Source organism: Lutra lutra, chromosome 13 (genome assembly GCF_902655055.1).
Source record: "Lutra lutra chromosome 13, mLutLut1.2, whole genome shotgun sequence".
Lineage (NCBI taxonomy): Eukaryota > Metazoa > Chordata > Mammalia > Carnivora > Mustelidae > Lutra > Lutra lutra.
Genome location: NC_062290.1, coordinates 95,100,931 through 95,121,634, shown reverse-complemented (window position 1 = coordinate 95,121,634; position 20,704 = coordinate 95,100,931). Strand labels below are relative to the sequence as shown.

Sequence of the window (20,704 nt, the reverse complement as noted above, 5' to 3'; positions counted from 1 at the left end):
GACCAGCCGGTGCCCAGGCCAGAGAGGGGGCACTCAGCCACCCCAGGACAGAAAGAACCTGTGGGGGGTGGGGCGTACGGAGGTGCTGGGGTCTGTTCTGGCCGTAGCAGGTGGGACACATTCGGGGGGCTCTGACGATCAGGTAGGGAGGTGGGAGACCTGGGAGCACCCGCTGGGTCTAGAGCACCCGCTGGCGCCAGAGCAGAGGAGTGTGACCAGATTCAGGATGCAGCATGAGGCTGTGCTGGGCTCCGAGCTTGTAGGCCCTGCCCCTAACCAGTGGGTCTGGGCTCCCTGGGGTCTGGTCTGGAGGCAGATGCACCGGGCTAGGGAGGGGCATGGGGAAGTGGAAGCCTCAGCCCCCAGCTCCCTGCTCCTCTGGGGGCTCTGCCCAGCAGTGTCCCCACGAGGCCAGCCGGTTAGGATGGAGACAGGGTCCACAACTTGGGACCATGCAGCTGCGCTGGCCCAGATGCAGAAGGCAGCCTCCCTAGTACCAAAAGGCGCACAGGGCTGGAGGGGTGTGGTGGGGTCCCAGGCAGAGACCTGTGTGTGTGGCCACAGGCAGGGGCTGGGCAGCCAGCAGGGGCGCAGGTAGGAGGCTGTGTGTCGGCACCTGCTGGCCTCTGTCAAGAAAGGGCCCGGGAATGCCTGGATGGCTCAGTTGTTAAGTGCCTGCCTTCAGCTCAGGTCATGATCTCAGGGTCCTGGGATCGAGCCCCACATCAGGCTCTCTGCTCAGCGGGGAGCCTGCTTCCTCCCTCTCTCTCTGCCTGCCTCTCTGCCTGCTTGTGATCTCTCTGTCAAATAAATAAATAAAATCTTTGAAAAAAAAGAAAGAAAAAGAAAGGACCCTGGGAAACTCCCAGTCCTGGGGTGGCCCCTGGCCTCCATCAGAGCTCAACTCTACAAGAAAGTGCTCTGGCTGCGCCCCAGAGCAGGACCCTCCCTGGGCCCATGAGTGTGCATAAGGACCCAAAACGCCAGCATTACCGGGCCCGGTGGGCAGAGAAGGGGTCTCTGAGAAGCCAGAGTTTCTAAATTTGTACCTAGCCGTAGTCACCAGGGAGGCGACTGGGAAGGGTAGGAGGGCTGAGCTCACTCAGGGTCGGCAAGCTGGTAGAATTAGTGCCTGTTCTCAGGCCAGACACGGGTGTGCGTGCCAGTGCTGTGTGAGCCCCAGATCTGGGCAGGCTCCGGCCACTTTCCCTCCCACGTGCTCCCAGAGCCCCTCCACCATGGCATTCCCAGCTGAACCCGAGGAACTCGCCCTGAACAACAACCAGGAATGGCTGGCCTCCCCCACTCCCAGCCCCGTGTTGGGGTGGGGGGGATGCCATTCTCGGGGCCAGGTAGGGTGGACCAGTAGCGAACCCCAAGAGGCACAGAAGAGGTACCCCACAGACACTCCACGGGGATAGCCTGAGGCTCAACACAGTGACGAGCCTGGCTCCATGGGCTCTGTGTTGTTCCGTGGGGTTCCGTGGGGCTCTGTGTCATTCCGTGGGGCTCCATGGGGCTCTGTGTTGTTCCTTCTGTGTTGTCCTTCTGTGGGGTTCTATGGGGCTCTGTGGGGCTCCATGTGGTTCTGTTAAGCTCCGTGTCATTCCATGGGGTTCTGTATGTTTCTGTGGGGCTCCATTTCATTCCGTGTCATTCTGTGGGGCTCTCTTCGGCTCTGTGTCATTCTGTGGGGCTCCACAGGGCTCTGGTCATTCCACGGGGTTTCGTGGGGGCTCAGTGTCATCCTGTGGCATTCCACGGGGTTCTGTGGGGCTATTGGCTTGCAAGCCCATCTAGGCATCTGAAGGTGCTGTCCACTGACCAGCAGAGAGCATCACATTCAGGACTGACCCCGGGAGGGCCTCTGTGCAGTGCTTGGCCTTCAGGGCCCTGTCCCATGCTCCGGTGGGCCTGAGCCCCAACGAGTGGCTCAGAGCCTCTGCCACCCCTGGCCCCGGCTGGAGCAGGCTGCCTCCCTGGAGATCTCCCACTGCCAGGCTGACTTTCCATTTTCCTTCCCTTCTTCATGCTATTTTAGTGCCATTCCCAGAGGGAAAACCCACTTGACACACACAGCATTCCCAGAGCACGCCTGGCCACTCTGTGGGCTGGTGCATGGGGGTACAGGATAAACGTGTGGAGGGAGAAGGCCCAGGCCAGGGTTGGCCAGGTGCCTGGCCAGGGGTCTGTGGCCACGCCTCACCCTAGCACCCCTGACCCCAGGCTGCGTGGACGTTCCACACGGCATGTGCCTTCTGGGGCGTCTGCCCATGAGGACAGTGTGTCAGGGCCAGAGCCAGGTGGTGGAGGCCCAAAGTGGACAGGGAGATGGTCCACCTGCCCACACCAGGGATTTGATGGGTCTCACATGGGGGCAGGATCATGACCCCTGAAGCTGGTGACCTGGGCCTGGGATTGTCCATCAGGAACATCCGCCAAAAGGACATTCCCAGTGCTGTCCACCATGGGAAAATATTTTATCAAAGAAATATGAGTTAAAAAAAAAAAAAAAGCCTAAGTACGAACCCCTGACATGGCATAATGTCTATTTTTACTGTCCCTCTGGTCCCCCTCCGCTGTCGTGGGGAGCAGGCTGTGGCCCCATGTGGAAGTGGGGGAGGGTCCTGGGAGTCAGTGACGTTGGCCTCCGGAAGTGGGCACTCGGGAGGGGAGGCCTCTGCGGACAGTGACCCTGCCTTAGGGAGCTCTTGGGCGGTGCTGGCTACAGGATCCCCAGGAGGGAGATGGGCCAGAGAGGAGCCCACAGTTGGGGGAGGCCGGGCCTTGGGCTGCAGCCTCACAGGCACCCAGGAGGCAAGAGTGCTGGGCAGGGACCCTGGGACAGAGGTGGACAGCAGCCCAGACTGATCCATGACAGGGGAGAGATGCAAGCAGAGGGCTCCCAGGGCCTGGGGGGGTGAGCAGGACTCCAGGGCGGCCACCCCACAGCACCCACGCCTGGAACCCAAGGCCAGCCGCGGCACCTGTGCCTGGGCCTGTCCCTGGGCCTGCAGACCCTCCCTCTGTCCTGATGACCAACTCCAGACCAGGGACTGACAGGAAGAGGGGCCACGGCCACTGACCCCGCCCCTCCCCAGCCTTTGTGCTCCGTGGCCCCCAGCCCCGTTCCCACACTCGGTGCCCTCAGGGTCACACAGGCACAAAGGCTGGGGAGGGGTGGCCACCACCTTCCGCGGGGAGAGACCCCGGCCCGCTGGCTCTAAGGCTGCAGGAGGAATGGCCGCGGGGACTCTGGAGGAGGACGGGTCGGACCAGCTGTCGTCCGGTTGCCGCACTGTCGTGAGACATCAAGGACAGTGGGATCCACCAGCAGGTTTTGGCAGGGACTGAGGCCAGTGTGCCCCAGACTCAAGAGTTAGCCAGGATGATGGTCAGCAAGCCCAGCGCGGTTCCCAGGGGAGGCTGCCTCCCGGCTCTCCCCACAGCTGGTGGGGCCACCCCTCTGGCCTCCCTCCCCTCCAGAGAAGCCGTGGGTCTCAGCCAAAGCCCCAGCCTCTGTTCCCACCAGATGGCCCTGGGGCATTAAGGACTTGGACCCCATTACTGCCCTTGGTCTGACCCCGGCCACTTCGGAAAGATCCTGGGCCTGCCTGACAGCCACACCTGCACCGCTGACACCGAGGCACGGCTGCCAGTCCATCTGGCAGCTGGCTTCACGCAACACCTCACCCACAAGGGACGCCTGGGTCATGTGTCCTCACCAGACCCTCTGCCCCCTGCCCACCCCTAGCTGGGCCATGTTGTCCCTTGGAGTGGCCTGGGCTGAGAGGAGGTCTCAGGGCTGGTCCCATACCTATGGCCTTGAGACCCGCTGCAGCTGCTCCGGGCAGGCACCTGGGGAGGCTGGTATGAGAGTCCCCAGCCCGGCCTCTGCCAGGTGCCCAGCCCAGCACCTAGCTCCTTTCTCCTTCTCCGTCTGCCCGTGTGGCCGGCGCCCCAGGACCCAGCAGACAGTGATTCTGTGGTCCTGACGGTCCTTCCCCCCGGCGGTGTAGACAGGTCTTCTCCGGCTGCACCCCTGAGTGCTGACACATGTCCTGTCCGCTTTCAGAAGGGGTTGACAGGCTTAAAGTTGGACTTCAGAGGGCGCCATGCACCGCAGGTGGGATGAACCCCCGCACCAACAGTGCCTCCAGCTGCGCAGCTGGTGGGAGAGGCCGGAGTGCAGGTGCAGGGACATTCAGGGGGCGGGTGGAGGATGGGTGGCCTGGACAGTCACAACCATGGCCCCATGTCAGACCACTGGGAGTGTGGGCAAAGGACAGCAGGAAGGCTCCCCAAGCATGTGCTGACCGCCTCGGGCAGGACGATGCAGGCCTGGCCACCGGGGGCCAGGGAGTCATCTGGGCTGGTCAGCTGAGGTCAGAGGTGGAAGAGGCCGGGCAAGACCGAGAGGGCCCTTTTGGCACCCTCAGCGTCACCCTGTTGGGTGACTGTCCCAGACTCCTCCAACAGGAAGACAAGGCCTGGCACCCAAAACATAAAGTCTGGAGGTGCGGCCATGTCTCTGGGGACCGAGGTCCTTCCCCCTCTCTGCTCTGTGCCTCCGAGGGCTGCTGTCGTGGTCCTACTGCCCAAGCCATGGTGCTATCCAGAACCCCGAGGCAGCCATGGGCAAAGCCAGCCCTAACCCTGCCACTCACCAGCCTCTGGCAATGCCTGAGCACCCACCTCTGAAGAAACAGAGGAAGCCGGACCCCCTGGTGCCAGACGTTCCATGGGGCGAGGGGCCCTGCATGCGGCGAGGCCTCCCGGTTGGCAGGGGGAAGGTCCCCCCGCACAATCTGGGGGACCTCAAGGCTTAGGGAGAGAGAAGCACGGGCCCCCCCAGCCAGGGTGGGGGTTAGTGGCAGGTTGAGACACAACTGTCCTGATGTCGGCACACCGCAGCCCGCGGCTAAATCATGAAATTCAAATTTCAGCGTCCCTAAATAGTTTTCTTGGCCACAACCCACCTGTGTTCCTACATTGCCCACGGCTGCCTTCTCGGGGACCCATGGGCCCTTGCAGGGGACTGACCCAGGCCATGGGCCCTGGCTGGCATCTGATGGGGGGAGGTGGGCACTCGTTTTCATTTTGAGCAATTGCCAGCCCCAAGCAGAAATGGGGCCCAGGAGCCAGGGGGCAGTCAGTGCCTTGGTGGGCCGCCATGGGTCCTGGATGAGGACAGCAGGCCTGACTTCCACAGACCCACTGTCCACTCAACCCAGGTTATGGGAGGCAAGACACGCCTGGTTGGCCTCAGGGCTGCAGCGCGGCCGTGGATTGGGTCTGGGGGGTGGGGGGCCCACCAGGCAGTGACTACTCCTTCCGTGTCCTGATGGAGCAGGGACCAGTGGATGGATGGCCGGTGCTGTGGGGCACATCCCCTGCTGGGGCTGGGGAGTGGGCTCTGTTCCCCTCCCCCTCACCCCTGGGTAGCCCATTCACTGCCCACCCGCTGAGGTAGGGCCTCTGTGCATGGAGCACATTCATGACAAACGTAGACCCCAGAGGTATCTGGGGGGAGATGGGGCATCAGAGAGCATGAGACGGGGCCAGCCAGAGACAGGAGGGGCCTCAGGATAATCCTACAAGGGAGACAGGCCTACCCCGCCAAGCCCTGCACCCCTTCCTGGACAGGGGTGTGGGTGGGGAAGGGTCTCCCAGAGCATGGGGGAGGCAGGCTCTGGCAAGGACAGCTTCTTCCTCCCCCAACTTGGAAAACCCATTTCAAGGCACAGGTGGTGGTGGAAGGGGCCACCTTTCCTGGCCTGACTCAGTGGCCCCGGGAGGAGGCAGGAAGGAGAAGGGCCAGGGGACCCCTGCCCTGAGCTCAGCCCCCCGTCACGCTGGCTCCCCACCATGCTGGGCTCATCATACTGTAGCTGCTTGGCACCTGAGCTCTCACTCTCTCCACCTGGTCTGCCAAGCCCCAGGTTGGGTGTCACTTCCTCCACGAAGGCCTCCAGGCTCACAGCCACGTCCCTCGAACGTAGCACTTCCTTTGGAGGAGCACTTCCTCTTGGCTGGGATCACAGTGGGGCAGGGCTACTGTGAGTGAAAGACAGGCCCCACAGACGCTCAGGCAGGTTTAGACCCCGGGGTACGGGGCTTGGGGTCCCGGACCACCGCCTGCTGTCTGAGGGCCTGGCTCCACTTGTCTAAGGAAGCAGGACAACAGGACTGCTCCCTAACTTTCTTAGCCTGTCCCCTGTTGGCCCCCGCCGCTGCCCCAGGCAGGAGGGGTTCCCCAGCCCCCCTCACCCTGGGTCCTGGCGCGGGAAGGCAGGCGCAACCGTTTGCTTTTGAATCTCGGCCGGTGTCCTGAGTGGCCCTTTCAAAGGCCGGCCGGGGGCGGGGGCCGTTCCCAGGCGCGCCCCGCCCTCCCCGCCCGCCCCTCCTCCCGCTTTCCCACGCGGCCCAGCCGCCGGCTGGTTCTCACGGCCCGCTGCCCCTCCCCCGTCTGGGAACGGCTGTGCTGCGCCCTCCGGGGCTGGGGTGCCCGGGAGCCCCGGAATGGGCCAGGCGCGGAGCGGGGTTCCTGGAGGGGGTGCTGCCCCGGGGCAGCTGAGGTGGCCCAAGGGTGTTAGACGACAGCCCCCCGACCCCCAGGGCCTGAGGCTAGAGGACATCCTCTGGCCCAGATTCTATGTGATCTAACCCAGGGCAGGTGGTGACAGCCCCCCACACCTCACAGAGGGACCTAGGGGGCCCTGGCTGTGCCTGCCTTTTGCCTGGGGACAGTGAGCACTGACCACTCACTGGGGTCTCCCCGGCACGGGAATAGGAGGTGGGGCCTCTGTTCCTCTCCTGACAGCCTGGAAAGGCTGGGCACCCATCCTCACAAATGCACCAAATGTGACTTCAGGAGACAGTGATGGCCTCCTCACACAGAAACGTGTCCCACGCTGTGTCTGAAATTCACATTTAGGGCCCAAGTTCTCCCCGGCCCCTTGGGGTGGGGAGGGGCTGCTGTGACCTTCCCATGTCAGGCTGGAGGAAGCCAGCAGCAGGACTTGGCCACCTGTCTGGGCCCCGCGACTCACACCACTTGGCTTGCCCACCCTAGGGAGCTGGAGCAGAGGCTGTCCCCCACCAGCCGTCGACAGCCTGGACTGGGTTGTCAACCCTACTGCCCCCACACAGCGGGGTCTGCTCGTCCGGGTCCTGAGCGGACCCTGGGCTATGGCTGGCGCAGGGGGAGGAGGAGCTCCCAGGAGCTAAGGCACCCGGGATGGGGAAGGGACACCCTGCTGGAAGCCCACTGGCTCGTCCTGCTTTTGGCCACCTTCCGGGCTCAGGCCTGCAAGCCCCCAAGTGGTCTGGGGGAAGGGCTGTGACCCTCCCATGTGTCCCTGGCCAGAGTGACCTGGGCAGGCAGTGCTTCCCAGGCACGCCCTGCTTGTCATGCATGTTGTATCCTGGATACTGTGTCTGTCCTGCCCGGGGCTTTCTTCCCATTCCACTCACTGCCCTTTCCTCTTCCCTCGCCGTCAGAGTGACCCGCAGGCTCGGGGATGTCCGGGACCTCTTAGGAGCCACAGCTGCAGGGCCCTTGCTGCTGGTCTCCGGCAACCCCCCGTCCACCCTGCAGGCCTGACCACAGCGCTAGAGGCAGGTCCTCAGGAAGTCAACACGGCCCTCCTGTCCCAGCAGCAGGAGGCGAGCCTGGCGGGAGGCTGGGGGTGAGGGGGTCTGGCTCCAGCGGCCAGGCAGACGCCTCCCTCTACGGCCAAAGTCCCAGACACGGACTGCCAGCCTGGTGAGGCTGCTTCCGTCTGAGCCTGTGCTCTCCGAAACAGTCTTGTCCTCTCCCCACCTGCTCTGGAGGTCCCCTCACACCCATAGCAGCCCTGGGAAGGAGCTCGTGTGCTTCCCAGCACGGGCACACAGCCTGCTGGCTGCTCATACACAGACACACTCCCGGGGCTGGGGAAGCATGGGAGGTCCCCTCCACTCACCCTGAGACACCCCATCACACCAGTCCTGTGTCCACACCGCGGAACGCCCAGTCCCACGCACTCCCACTCACGCCTCTGGCCACGGCTCACGTTCAGACACACGCTCAGCCGCTCTGAGGCTGGGTGCTCACGAGAGGGACACCTGCGGACCTCCGGCCCACCCCACAGGCCCAGTGCGGACCCTCGAAGGGACTCGATCACACCGCACACTTAGCCCCTGTAGCCCGTGGCCCCACAGAGGGGAAGTGCTGGGCCCAGGGGAACGGACCTTCCTGGACCTGGGGGCAGGGCAGGAGCTAGAGCAAGGCCCCCGGACGGCTGCCGCCCCAGGTCACGGACATCAGTGGTGGCAGCCACCGGAGGGCCACCGGAGGCCGAGTCTGCGGCACAGCGAAGAGCTGTTGTTGTTGTCGTTGTTTTTAAGATTTTGTTTATTTTTTTTAAAGATTTTATTTATTTATTTGACAGACAGAGATCACAGTAGGCAGAGAGGCAGGCAGAGAGAGAGAGAGGGGGAAGCAGGCTCCCTGCTGAGCAGAGAGCCCAATGTGGGGCTCGATCCCAGGACCCTGGGATCATGACCTGAGCCAAAGGCAGAGGCTTTAACCCACTGAGCCACCCAGGCGCCCCAAGATTTTGTTTATTTGAGAGAGCGCGCCCACCCCCGAGCCGGGGCGGGTAGGGGGCAGGAAAGGGAGAAGCAGTCTCCCTGCTGAGGGTGGGCTCCATCCCAGGACCCCAGCATCCCAACGCCTCACCCACAGAGCCCTCCAGGCACCCCTAGAGAAGGTTTTAAAACCCAACGATAAGGAGCGCCTGGGGGGCTCCGTCAGTGAAGCGTCTGCTTTCAGCTCCGGTCGAGATCCCAGGACACCGGGGTGGAGCCCTGCGTCGGGCTCCGGGCTCAGTGAGCCTGCTTCTCTGTCTCCCGCTGCCCCTGCTCGTGTTCCCTCTCTCACGGTCTCTCTCTCTCTCAAATAAATAAAATCTCTAAAAAAACAAAAACCTCCAAATGGTCCCAAGAAGGTCAGTGCAGCATTTGCAGCCACGCACTCCCCCTGGCTCCTGGGGCCTGGCCCTTCTGCCCCCAGCACGTGCCCCCGGCCAGTGGGACGGCAATGACCCCCCACGGATGTCCCGTGCTCCTCAGCTGTGGGCCGTCCACGACTCTGCAGACCCCCGGCCCCTTGGCCTGTCTCCAGTGGAGATCCGGCAACACCCCAGGCCAAGGTCCGGTGGGGTCTTCACAGCAAAGCTGGGTAAGGCGATCATCTTGGAGGAGGGTCGCAGCCCCAGCAGCTGTCTTGTACTCGGAGCGGGGGGGCGGGGTGTGGACGGCCTCCCAGGGTGTTGTCGGGACAGTGTGGGAGAGCGAGGTGTGGAGTGGACCCAGGCCTCAGTGCTCCCGCCCCGTCCGGAGAGGTGTCAGGCCAACACCCCAGGCCGGGGGTCTTTCATCCCAGCCCTTTGGCCATGCACCCAGCACCATTTGTTGGGGTGGCTCTGGGTGGATGGGGGGGTCAGGGCAGACAAGCCAGCCTGGGAAGGCCTCAGGACCTGCCCATCTCAAGGCAGCGAGTGTGGACAGTGAAAGGAGGTGGCACCTGGCAGGGGCCAAATCGGCAGAAACCACCGTGGGAACAGGGACACTGGTGTCCTGTGGCTGAGCCCTTCCAGGGCCCCCACCCCCGACGTGAGCATCTGAGATGCTGGTGGCCTGTAGGTGTGCTCTGGGAAGGTGGTGGGAACGGGAGCCCTTCTCAGTGGCGGGCTGGCTTTTCCAGGTGGTGGGTTGAGGGGACGTTGATTTTCTTCTGCTTTTTTATGTTTTGCCATTTCCCTAATTTGCTCTAAAGGACCAAGAAATGACCCATGACTCTAGAACATGTCACAGCTTCTGAGCCGAAGCCCCCTTTGGCCCTGCCTGTGGGGTCAGAAAATCCCAGAACATGGCCTTCCTGGGTCTGCGTACCAGACAGACTGGTCCTTCCATCCCTTACCTGGTGGGGGTGGGAGCCGCAGGCGCTGGCGGGACTGTCTGGAGCTGGAGCCCGAGCCTGGACAGCACTTGCCATGAGGCAGGAGCAAGGTTGCTAAAACCCAACCCTTGCTCGGAAGAGTGGCGACCGGTGATAGCGGGATACCAACGTGGCCCCAGGCCCAGTTCCCAGCTGCGCCAGGTGCCCCCTGGGCAGGGACAAGGTGGTCAGCCTGCAGTGGGGAGCTCAGGTCACAGGCCTGGCTGCTGGTTGAGGCCGGAGCTTCCCCCACAGCCTCCTTAAGAGTGGGTCCCTCCCCGCTGGGCTCCCAGCCGGGGCAGGTGCCTTCCTGCTGCCCTGCAACCTGGGGAACGTGGGCTCCCTCTCGTGCCCCATGCCCTGAGGAGCCCCAGGTGTTGCTCCTGTCCCACCCTCCTTTCTCCCTCTAGGCACCCAGCAGAACGCAGCCCTGAGAGGGTCTGGCAGGCTCTGGGCAGTGCTGCCTCCCGGCTCCTCTCCACTGCGTACCTCTGGACCAGCTGTCCTCTGGTTTTGCACACCAGACCCCCGCAGGCCCACACATTGGGGCCACGTATGTGTAGCCTGTGCGCCCGGGGCGGGTGGGTATTCAGAGGAGGTGGGTGCCCAGAGCCGGTGGGCATCTGGGAGGGGTGGGCGCCCGGGGCGGGTGGGAACACAGACATTTCCAGGGACATAGAGCTCGGGATGGGTGCTGTGAGCTTGCCTGTTGCTCAGCTCTGCTCTGCCAGCCACAACCACTCCCATGGGTGGGTATGGCTGTGATTCCTGGGCTTGGAGCTGAGCGCAGACCCACTCTCGGGCATGGTTTCCCACACCTGGGAATGGACCCCTCAGAGCCCCCCGCTGCCCCCTGCCGAGTCATGGCCTCAGAGGAGTGGACAGCTAACCCAGGTGCCTGCTGTAGCCTTTCCTCACATGCCTGAGAGCCCAGAGAGCAAGCCTCCTGGAGGAGTGACCAGAGCAGGTCTCCCCTCCAACCCAGGCCCTAGCAGAGAGCAGGGGACTGCAGAGGGCGGACCGAGAGTTCGGGCCTGCCTAACTCCACACCCGTGGGCCCCGCCAGTCCCCAGGACCAGTCCCTGCTGGCCGCCCCCAGGCAGAAGGAGTTCCCCGAGCTGGTGTAGGCTCCAGGCAGCTGTAGGCGCTGTGGGAAGCAGGCAGGCAGGTGGACCCCCGGGACAGGGAAGCCAGAAGCCTTCCCAGCCCCTCCTGCCCCTCCCACCCAGCGGGGCTCCTGGGGTGGAGGCCAACCCTGCCCTCAGGCTCCCGGACTGAATGGGATGAAAGGGACCTGGCCTCACTCACAGGCACCACCCAGCCCCTGTCCAGGGCCTCCCCCAGGACCCCCACTGCTGTCTGCCCAGACCCACGGGCATCCCAAAGCTCGGGTTTGTATGTCCCCCAAGGAGGAGTGGGCGTGGCTAAAGTCACCGCACGCCCCTCTCCTGGGGTCCATGTGAGGACCTTGGTGTGGGGCCCTCCCGAGCTGAGGGCCCTGTGACTGGGAGCAAGTTACTCAGCCCCTCAAGAAGCCCCCTTTCTGCGAAATGAAAGGGCAATGGCTCTGCCTTTGTGGTTTTGGGGAGGGGGGGCCTTTGCTGGACTGGCACCAAGCCCATGACCAGACACGTGCTAGGCCGTGAGCCCCAAAGGGCAGGGTGGGCCAGCAGGCGGTCAGGCAAGGGGTGCCGGGCCCCGCGGTGGATAGGAGATGGATGGAGAGGCCTTCGGTGTTGGTCCTTCCTGCAGATGGGGACCGCGGCGCAGAGGGGGTGAGCGTGCAGAACCGGCTTTTCCAGGTGGGGGTGGGGGGAGGGCAGGGCCTCCAGGGCCCTATGGGGTGACAGCAAGGGCCCCGACAGTGGGCAGCGGCCGTGGGAAAACCGGCCCCGGTGGTTCCCGAGGGTGGGGCCAGGTCCTGGGGATGGCACCGGCCGTTTGTCTGTGTGCAGTGACTCAGCACATGAGCTGGCTGCCCCGCCCAGGTGTGCACACCAGGCCAGGTCCCAGGGAGGCTGGCAGACCCAAGAGGGTCCCACCCTCTTGCCGCTGCTCCGTCCCTCTCATACCTGCCAGCTCCAACCCCCAGGGAGGCCTGTGCCGGGAGAACGGGGGCCTCTGTGGTGGGCAGCCCGGGGCAGCAGCGGAGGCTCTGCTGCCCCCTAGTTCCCGCTCCTTCCCCAGGCAGGCCCCCCACCCTAGGAAGGCCCCTGGATCCATGACCAGGAAGCCAGGTGCCTCCCCCTGTGCCCCCACAGACTCCCTGGGCCACAGGCCGGCCCAGGCTCTGGTTGGCAGAGGCGGCTAGGGGGACAGGAGGCCCCCCAGAGAGGCAGGAGGAATTGTCCTGCCTGGGATCAGCCCTGGCCCAGCCCCGCCCCGGCCTCCCAGCCGAGGCCGCCGCACCCATGCTGCGCTCCCAGGCCCGGCTCCTGAGGCCGGATGTGGAGCCATGAGGCCACAGGTAAAGCCAGCTCACAGTGTCGAAAGGCCCGTGGGAAAAGGGCGTGTGGGGGTGGGGGGGCACCGCCTCTGACGTGGCCACACCCTGAGGCTGCAGGGGCCCGTGGTGCCGCCTAACCACCCACCCCTGGGAGCCATGACATCCAGGGCACTGGCCCGGCACCTCCGAGAGGGGGCAGAGAGAGGTCCCGTGAGTACAGATCATGGCCCCCTCCCCCCTGAGGCCTGGGAACCCCCCAGGCCCTGCTCTTGGCTCCACTTCTTCCTGCTCTGACGTCTGGAAGGGCTGTGACCGCTATGCATGTCTCCACGGGCACCTGTGCCTACCTGCCTGCCAGCCAGGTCTCTAGGAACCTGGGCCCTCCTGCTCTCCCTCAGGGCCCTGCCCACCTCACACCGGGAGCCCTGGGGTCCCTCACCCTGTCAGGCAGGACCCACCGGAAGGCAAGCCCGGGGCAACTGTGTGGGGAGGGCAGGATGGCCCCCAGAAGCCCCCGCCTCCGCCAGGGTCGCCATAAGGTCAGCAGGGCTGGGCTCAACTCCTGATAGGGGCTGGTGGCATGTTCTAGACCAGGACCCCAAATAGAAGCAGAACTGGTTTCCTTCTTGATCCCTCACAGATGCGGCGCCCAATGGGGACCGTCTAGAAACATGGACACTGAAATGGCCTGGCTCACCCCAAGACCAGCGGAGGGATCAGCCATAGCGCTGTTTACCCCGACCCTTTAATGCTGGGCCCTGTGTCCCCCATCATGTGGAGCCAGCCCAGGGCTGCCTAGGCCTCACTTTGCCCTCGAGACCTGGGGGTTTGGGGAAAACAGCCCAGGTGACAGCAGAGTGCCACGGGGTCTCAGAAACTAGAAGAAGCTACCCAGGGTCCACTAGGATCCGGAGTAGTCAAGGAGGGCTCCCAGGCGGTGGTGTGCCCTGTCTTGTGGAGAGGGGAAGGGATGTGTCATTTGTGTCTGTGAAACCCCCTAGCCAGACCCAGAGCTGCAAGGGGCATAGCCTGTGGGTGGGAGGACAGAAGGAGCCCCACCTCACTTCAGCACCCCTCTGTCCCCAGGCCTGTAACTGCGACCAGTACCTGAAGGTCTCCAAGGAGATGATGAAGCAGCTGGTGTGGCTTGGCAGCCACCGGGAAGGCCCCAGCAGCACAGGTGTGTGTGCCCCACGTGGTTGGCCTCGGGCTCCGTGGGGGTCTGTGGACAGTGGCCCAACAACAGGTATTCCCAGGACCAAAGTGCACGTGTGGCCAGGGGCTGGGGAAGGACAGCACACGACGAGCTAAGGTCACAGGGACCAGGGAGCTCCAACACTCAGCGTCCCTCTAGGGTGGCCTCCCCCACCCTCTGTCCAGGAGGCCCTGCACGGGGAGCAACCACGCACCCACGCAAACCTCTCATGCAGAGACGCCTGCACGCTCGCGGGCCAGCACACACGCACCTGTTCCCTCACACACGCTTGTGCACACGTGGCATCTGCTTGCACACCTCTGTACCCCGGGCGCTTGCTAAGCTGTGTGAAGGTAGTCTAGCATGGACAGACGGCAAGGAGGGCAAACCCCAGAGGTCCCCCCCAACACCCAGCTAGAGGCCCAGCCTCAGTTTTCATGTCTGTGAAACGAGAGAGGGTGCAGAGCAGCGGGAGACTTTGAAGTGGCTACAGGGTCCTGCGTGTGCCCGGCCATACCTATCACTGGCACCTCTGCCCTCTGGAGAGAAGGGCCCCAGGGAGGAGGCACCAGAGAGAGCCTGGCTGCTGCTCCCTAGGCTCCCGGGGCCCTTCCTCATTGGAGGGCAAGGATGGGATGGGTACAAGCATGTCTTGGGACCCTCTCTGGGGGCTCAGCCTGAGGCCCGGGGCCGCTCCAGGATGCTGACCTCCCCACTTGTTCTTCCCGCCTCCCTCTGAGGTTTGGGGCCAGAGTGGGGGGCCACCCACTCTTCAGGTGAGCCATCGTGATGGCCTGGGTCGGGCCCCAGCAGCTGTCCTCCCTCCGCCGGGGGCCCAAGGCCCGGGCGGGGAGGATCCGAGCATGCGCAGTGCCGTCCGCTGGCGCTGGCGCGGGGCTCCTGTCCTCTCTGCTCCTCCGGCCCTCCAGCCATCGGTCCATCCCGGCGTGCGGTCACCACCGCAGCCCTCCCGCGGGCCACCTGGTACCTCGGGGGCCTCCAGGTGGAGGCTGAGACCGGCCAGGGCAAGCTAAGGAGGTCGTGGCCTTGCTGGGTTCCCGAGGGCCGTGGGGCTGGGGTGAGGGGCTCATCCTGACAGACCACCGCTGCCGTTGATCTAGAGCCAAGTGGGAAGGTCAGCGGAACCCGGGAAGACCCTTCTCCCGCCCACGGGCCAGTGCCCCTCGGCCATCACCGCCTCGGCCTGGCCAGCTCCCCGGCACCTCCCTGCGCTCCTAGTGGGGGTAGGAACCCTCTCGCGGAGTCAGGAGGTCGCATCCCAGGGTCTCTGCTAGCACCCTGAGCTCCAGCAGGGCCCCTGGGCCCCCGCCCCGCTGAGGGCTATTAGGAAATGCGCTCCCCTGGCAGGGGCTTATCTGCTCATCGCTGCGGACGTCTGCCCCCGCCCCCACCCGCCAGTTCTCAGGACCCCAAGTGCCCTAATTGGCCGATCTCACGCCCAGAACTTGTTTCCCAAGGACCTTTGAGCCCCAAGAACATTCCAAGGTGTGCGTTCCCATGGGAGGGGCCCAGGCTGGCACCAAAGCCCCTTAGCCCCTGCCCTTTTCCCTTTCTGCTAAGGGTGGGGGGAGGGGCTGGGTGCCCCAAGGCACATTGTGGGCCCTGGGGCTGCCAGGCCCCATCCTTAGGACAGTCCCTGATGTCCTTGATTGATTGGCAGGTGATGAGGCCAGCTCCAGCGCAGACTTACAGGAGGCAGGTGAGCCCTGGGACCACTCCCTGAGGACACAGGGCCCCACCCCAAGCCAGGGTTTGTACCCTGGCCCAGTAGAGAGGATGGTCCTGTGCCCTAGGTGAGGGGTGGCGGCCAGTACCAGCGGGGAGGGCCAAGAGTCCACAGGTAAGATGAGGCAGAGGGTTGGGTGAATGGGGCAACACAGGGGGGAGCTGCCGGAAGGAGTGGGATGGGGGTCGGACACCCAAAGGCTGCGGGGTGTGAGTGTGCTTCCCCCTCTCCAGGCTCAGCCCCGGAGGAGGCCCCTGGGAGCTGCACCCATGACCTGCCCTGCCGCTGGCTGGAGTCGGCCGACCTGCAGTCCCACGCGCCCGCCGTCCTGCGCAACGGCACCCGACTGCAGCTGGCGGGGGTCCCGGAGGGCGTGCTGCAGCGGCAGGGCGCACGCCCTTTCTACTGCTGCACCGGCTGTGGCAAGGTCTTCTGGGAGGGCTCCCACCTGGGCCGCATCACCACACATTTCCTCGAAGTCCTGGATGGGGCCTCCAGGCCCTGCCGCCCCCTGCCCTGTCCTGTCAGCGGCCTCCCCTGAGGACAGGGCCCCAGGCCCCGCTGGTCTGCATCTCCCTCCCAGGCTCTCTGCACACACCCCAGTGCTCCCCACTGGCATGCCAGCAGGGTTCCAGCCCCGCGCAGAAGCTGGAGCAAGGTGGAGGGGATCAAGGTTTTCCACACGGGCAGGATGCTCGGACCCTGAGCCGAGAGCCGCCTGACATTCAGGAATGAGGCCGGCGGAAGGTGGGAAGGACACGCCTGGCAGAGGAAATGGCACAAAGGCCCAAGGGTGGGACCCAAGTGGCTCCCCGAGCGCCGGGCTCAGTGGGCTGGGGGGTGGGGGCACAGGTCCCCCCACCGTGCTGGTGGTCCCCTCCCTTTGCTGTAGCAGCCCCTACCCCCGCTCCTGCCACTACCCCACTCTGCTGGCATTCTCAGGCCAAGGGCCAAGCCTCCAGGCCAAGCAGGACAGGACCTTCTCCCCTTCCCCCAAGTAGTTCCCAGCCAGGCTGGCCCTCCGGGGTCCTCTGATTCCTGGGGAGTAATATGGTGGGGGGAGCTTCCCAGGCACCGGGGCCCAGTCCTGCCTGGTGCCAGGGGCAGTGCAGCCACCCTCTAGGAAGACATCCATTGTGTACTGGAAGGCCATGGCCTGGAGGGGAGGTGGCCCCTCTGAGTTTGTGGCTCTGGCTCCCTTGCTGGCCTCCTGCCCTCACCCCCATCCTCCCCCCACTCCCCGCCACATGGAGGCTGGGCGGCCTCCTCTCATGAAAGAGGCAGCAGCCGAAGTCAGAAGGGGGCCTGCACACAAGACCCTCTCCCACAACTGCAGGAAGCAGCTGCTTCTTCACCCACTCAGAGGGAAACTGAGGCACAGGCACTCATGGCTGGCACCCTGAGGGCCCATGGGCACTGGTGCCAGGTGGGCAGGGAGAGGAGCCTAGACAGCACCTTGCCCTCGCTGCCTCCTCCTGGCTCACCCTCCAGGAATGTGCCCCCCCACACATCCCTTTCCTGTCCTTCCTGCCTTGAACGGAAATCAGCTCAGATTTGGCTGAGGAGCCCGGGCGGAAGCTTCTGGGCTTCGGGGGCCTGGGAGCTGGGGCGGGGCTGCCACCTCTGCCCAGGGCAGGGAGCACCTGCGGGTCCAGGTGTGATGGCCTCAGGTACCAGGTGGGCACTGGCCGTGCCAGGCCTGCCACCGCCCGGGCTGGGGGTCATGCTGAAAGGCCATACAGACGACCTGCCACATCCCCCAACCTCTTCTTTCCCTGGAAGTGCCCCCTGTGCACCAGGCGCTCAGACCCCAGCAACTCTGGGGTCACTGCACAGACAGACGGAGAGGCTCCGAGGCCAGGGCCAGGCTGGGTGGGATCTGTGTCAGGGCCAAGTCTGCAAACTGGCCTCCCCCACCTTTTGGTCACTGCTGAGCCTGAGGGTCAAGCTGGGCTGCCAAGGTGAGCGGGCAAGCCAGACCCCCACCAGGGGCGGGGGACCCTCTGTGGTTGGGATGATGCTTCTAAGAGCCAGACCACCCACCCTGTCCTAGGCGGCAGCCCTGAGCCTGCTCTCCTGCGGCAGGGTAAGGAGGAAGCCGCCAGGGTGCTGGCCCCACTGCCAGCCCCAGCTGCTTCCTGGAAGCTCTCCTCCGGCCCAGGGCCCTGGGGTGGGTTGCAGCTGGCCCTCAGCAGAAAGAGGCCAGAACAAGGGACAAGCGTGGGGAGACGGGAGACCAAGTCTCTTCGCTGTTCCTCTGGGCAGGCCCAGCCCCAGCACCCCTCTGCCCTGTGTACCTCTAGAGGGAGAAGAGGGTGGCCAAGAGGGGCCCTTTCTCAGTGTGCCCCTCACAGCGGCGCTGGTGCCACCCAGCCTGCCCTCCGCCTCCCCCCCCTCTGCTGCCCAGGCTGGCTGTCTCCCTCCGGGGACCCTCCGGGGACCCTCCGGGGCTCACGTGCTCACTGCCCTCCTAGCTTGGCTCTACAGCAAACCCTGGGTCCTGAGCCATCAGGGGGTCCACCCAAAGAGCCTTCTGAGGCCCCAGGATGCCTTAGGCCCCCTTCCAGGCTAGGGGGTCAGGCACCAGGCCCCCAGGGTGGGCTCCGGTCCTAGTGCCAGGCCATGCCCTGCAGCCTGCCCGGCCAGAGCCCAGCACGGACTGTCTGCCGAAGTTCCTGCCCTGGGCGTCCTTCCTCCGCTCTGGCTCTGGCCGGGGCTGAGTGTTTGTTATTTGATCTCTATCCTCTCGGCCCTTCTACCAGGTGTCTGGGCTGCTGGGAAGAAACACTCTCCTCTTTCCCACGCTCCCCGACACATTTTAATGAATTAGCTGGAAGCCCCGCCCCCACTGCCCGCCCGCTTGCTGGCCCTCCCTCCCCTGCCCGGTGCCTTTAAGGTGGCCGCAGGCCTTGGCCCAGCTCTGGGCAGCCGCCTCTTCTTCGTGGTCCTCCCCAGGCTGCCCCACCCAGATCTTCCCGGCCCATATCCCAGAATGCTCCCCAGGCTGCCCCACCCCTACCCACACGGCTTCCCCACCGCCCACTGCTCTGAGTCTGGAAAGGAAGAAGGGGCCCTTTGCCACCCCAGCCTCCGCCCCTCCATGGCCCTGTGGGCTGGCGCCCCTGGGCCAGGATCCTCAGAGCTGATGCAGAGAAGGATGGGGCACAGCTACGTGGTCAGAGTTCAGTGGGTCTCCACAGATCCCAACTCAGGGGTTTCTCCTCCCAGCCAGAACCGCCGGCCTGTTTGTGGAAGTGACACCACCAAGAGAGCCACAAACACCAGAGAGGGGTTTCTCTGAGCCCCAGGGCAGGGCCTGACTGATGGCGGGCCTCTCCCCTTCCCTCCAAGGCATTTGGAACAAATGTCCTCCTTCTGGACTGCTCCTTCAGCAAATAGGGGCGAGGGCCCTGGGACCCCTCTTCTCTCCTTTCCTCAACCCGGGCAGCTCCTAGCGTGTGGAGCAGACTGGCTCAGAATGAACGAACCACCCCCCAGCCACGGTGGAGAATTCCATCTGCTCCCCAGGGACACTGTGACCGTCACCTGAACCCCACAATGGCAGGCCTGGCTACACCTGTTCGACCCTCACACAGAACCCTGGGTGTGGCAGGAGACAACCTCTGCCTGGACTCTTACGGCCATGCTGGTCCAGCTGGGGGGCACCCAAACCACCGATTTCATGCCCCGTGGTGGCGGCCGCACATTCCCACGCGGAGCTCACAGGGCCCCTTTGTCTGCCCTCCCTGAAGCCCTCGCGGTGTCAATGGGGCTTTTCTCCCAGGCTCTGCTCCCTGGCACAGCGGGGTCTCCAAGATGCCCTTCTTCAGGTCCAGGGACCTGAGCCCACCTGGGCTAGGGCCTGTCTTTGAGCCCACTGCCTTCCGGGGGCGGCCCTGGGCACCGTCCAGAGCTGAGGATGTGTTCTCAGAGGGCCCTGCCGTCCACACCCAGCCCTGTTCCCGGGAGAAGCAGGGGGCTACATGCCTGCCTAGCAGGTCACAGCCCTGCACGGGGTCTCACGCTCGCTCACCTGGTCTGAGAGTCACCATCCAGAGGGAGTTACAGGCCCCAATGGACAGGTCCTATGCCCTCTTTCCTGGTACTGGGGAGTTGCCGGGAAGGGGGTGCTGGAGGTGACCAAGGGCCCTGCCCTCCAGGTGTCCACACTCCAGCAGCATCTGTTCCCAGGCCCCCTTACTGGGCCCAGGGACACTTGAGGGTAAGATGAGCGGGACAAGGGAAGGGTTCCTGATACCAGCAGCCCCCAGGTTCCAACCACAGCTGGACCTAGCACAGAGCTCCGCCAAGCCTGGGCTTACCCAACAGCACAGTGGGGAGCTCCTGGGGGGACCAAGTCTGAGCGGAACAGCTGGACTACCAGGCAGACCACCAGCCTCGGGGAGACCAAGTGAGGGACTCCGGGAGCTCCGGCGGTCAGGAGGACCCCACAACTGGCCGCTGCAGTCAATCCTGAGGGTAGCTGACCAGAGGCAGCCAGCCCTGCGGTGGCCTTACCCAGTTTTGCCTATGGTTTGGCTGTGACTCCCCCAGAGCACACAGCAAGATGGGGGCACCCCACGCATGTGTCCAGACCTGGACCACCAGGCAGACACCACGGGAGCCCATCCTGAAACGAGGCCTAGCAGGGTGGTCTCCCCTGATAAGGCCTGGTTGCCTGGTGGGAACTCCCAGCGGCTTCTGTTGGGAGAGCAAGCTTCCAGGGGGCTCCCCGGCTGCCCTAAGCCTGCTGCTCTGAGACCGTTCCTGCCCGATTCCCAGCCACCGCAGCCCAGCTATAAACTGTAAAATCCTAATGAGGAAATTTGGCGGCAGTATTAGAGCATCAATAAAAAATGGGTTTACAGTTTGGAAATGAGTCATTTCTGGGTTTCCTTTCCCAGCGGCCCTTGGCGCCTTACCTGGGGCTGCTCACCTTCCCCCACCACCGCCACCATCCCTAGTCGTGCTAATGGAGGTGACCCAGCAGAGGGAAGCAGGCCCTGAGGTCCCGCTGACTGGCCTTACCCCTCCCCTTGGAGGAGCTTCTGAGTGAGAGTGGGGTGGAGGGGGCAGCCCCAGGCTTGCTCAGGTAGAGACCCCTGCTTCTTGGTCCGTGCGGCGCCGCGGAGTTCGGCTCCTCAAGCCAGCCAGGCTGGGGAGTAAACGCGGGATGATCGGGCCGCCAGAGGAGCGGCCCGCGTGCGGGAAGGACCGCGTGGCTGTGGTCACACGCCCGAGCTGTTTGTGGAGTTGGCCCCCGCCAGGAGCTTGTGTCCTGGAGGCCAGGCTGGACCAGTCTTGTCGCCGCGCACCCGGCGTGCTAGGGAC

General features: G+C 64.5%; 1 protein-coding gene across 1 annotated transcript in view; it reads left to right on the top strand.

The window, feature by feature from the left end:
- Window positions 1-20,235, top strand: part of EXD3 (exonuclease 3'-5' domain containing 3) — an 83,867-nt gene extending 63,632 nt beyond the window's left edge. Inside the window, 3 exon segments of the mRNA XM_047699304.1 lie at window positions 13,518-13,611; window positions 15,308-15,346; window positions 15,607-20,235. Of these exon segments, the coding sequence (XP_047555260.1) occupies window positions 13,518-13,611; window positions 15,308-15,346; window positions 15,607-15,914 (441 nt within the window). The 3' untranslated portion in view covers window positions 15,915-20,235.
- The last annotated feature ends 469 nt before the right edge of the window (window positions 20,236-20,704 follow it).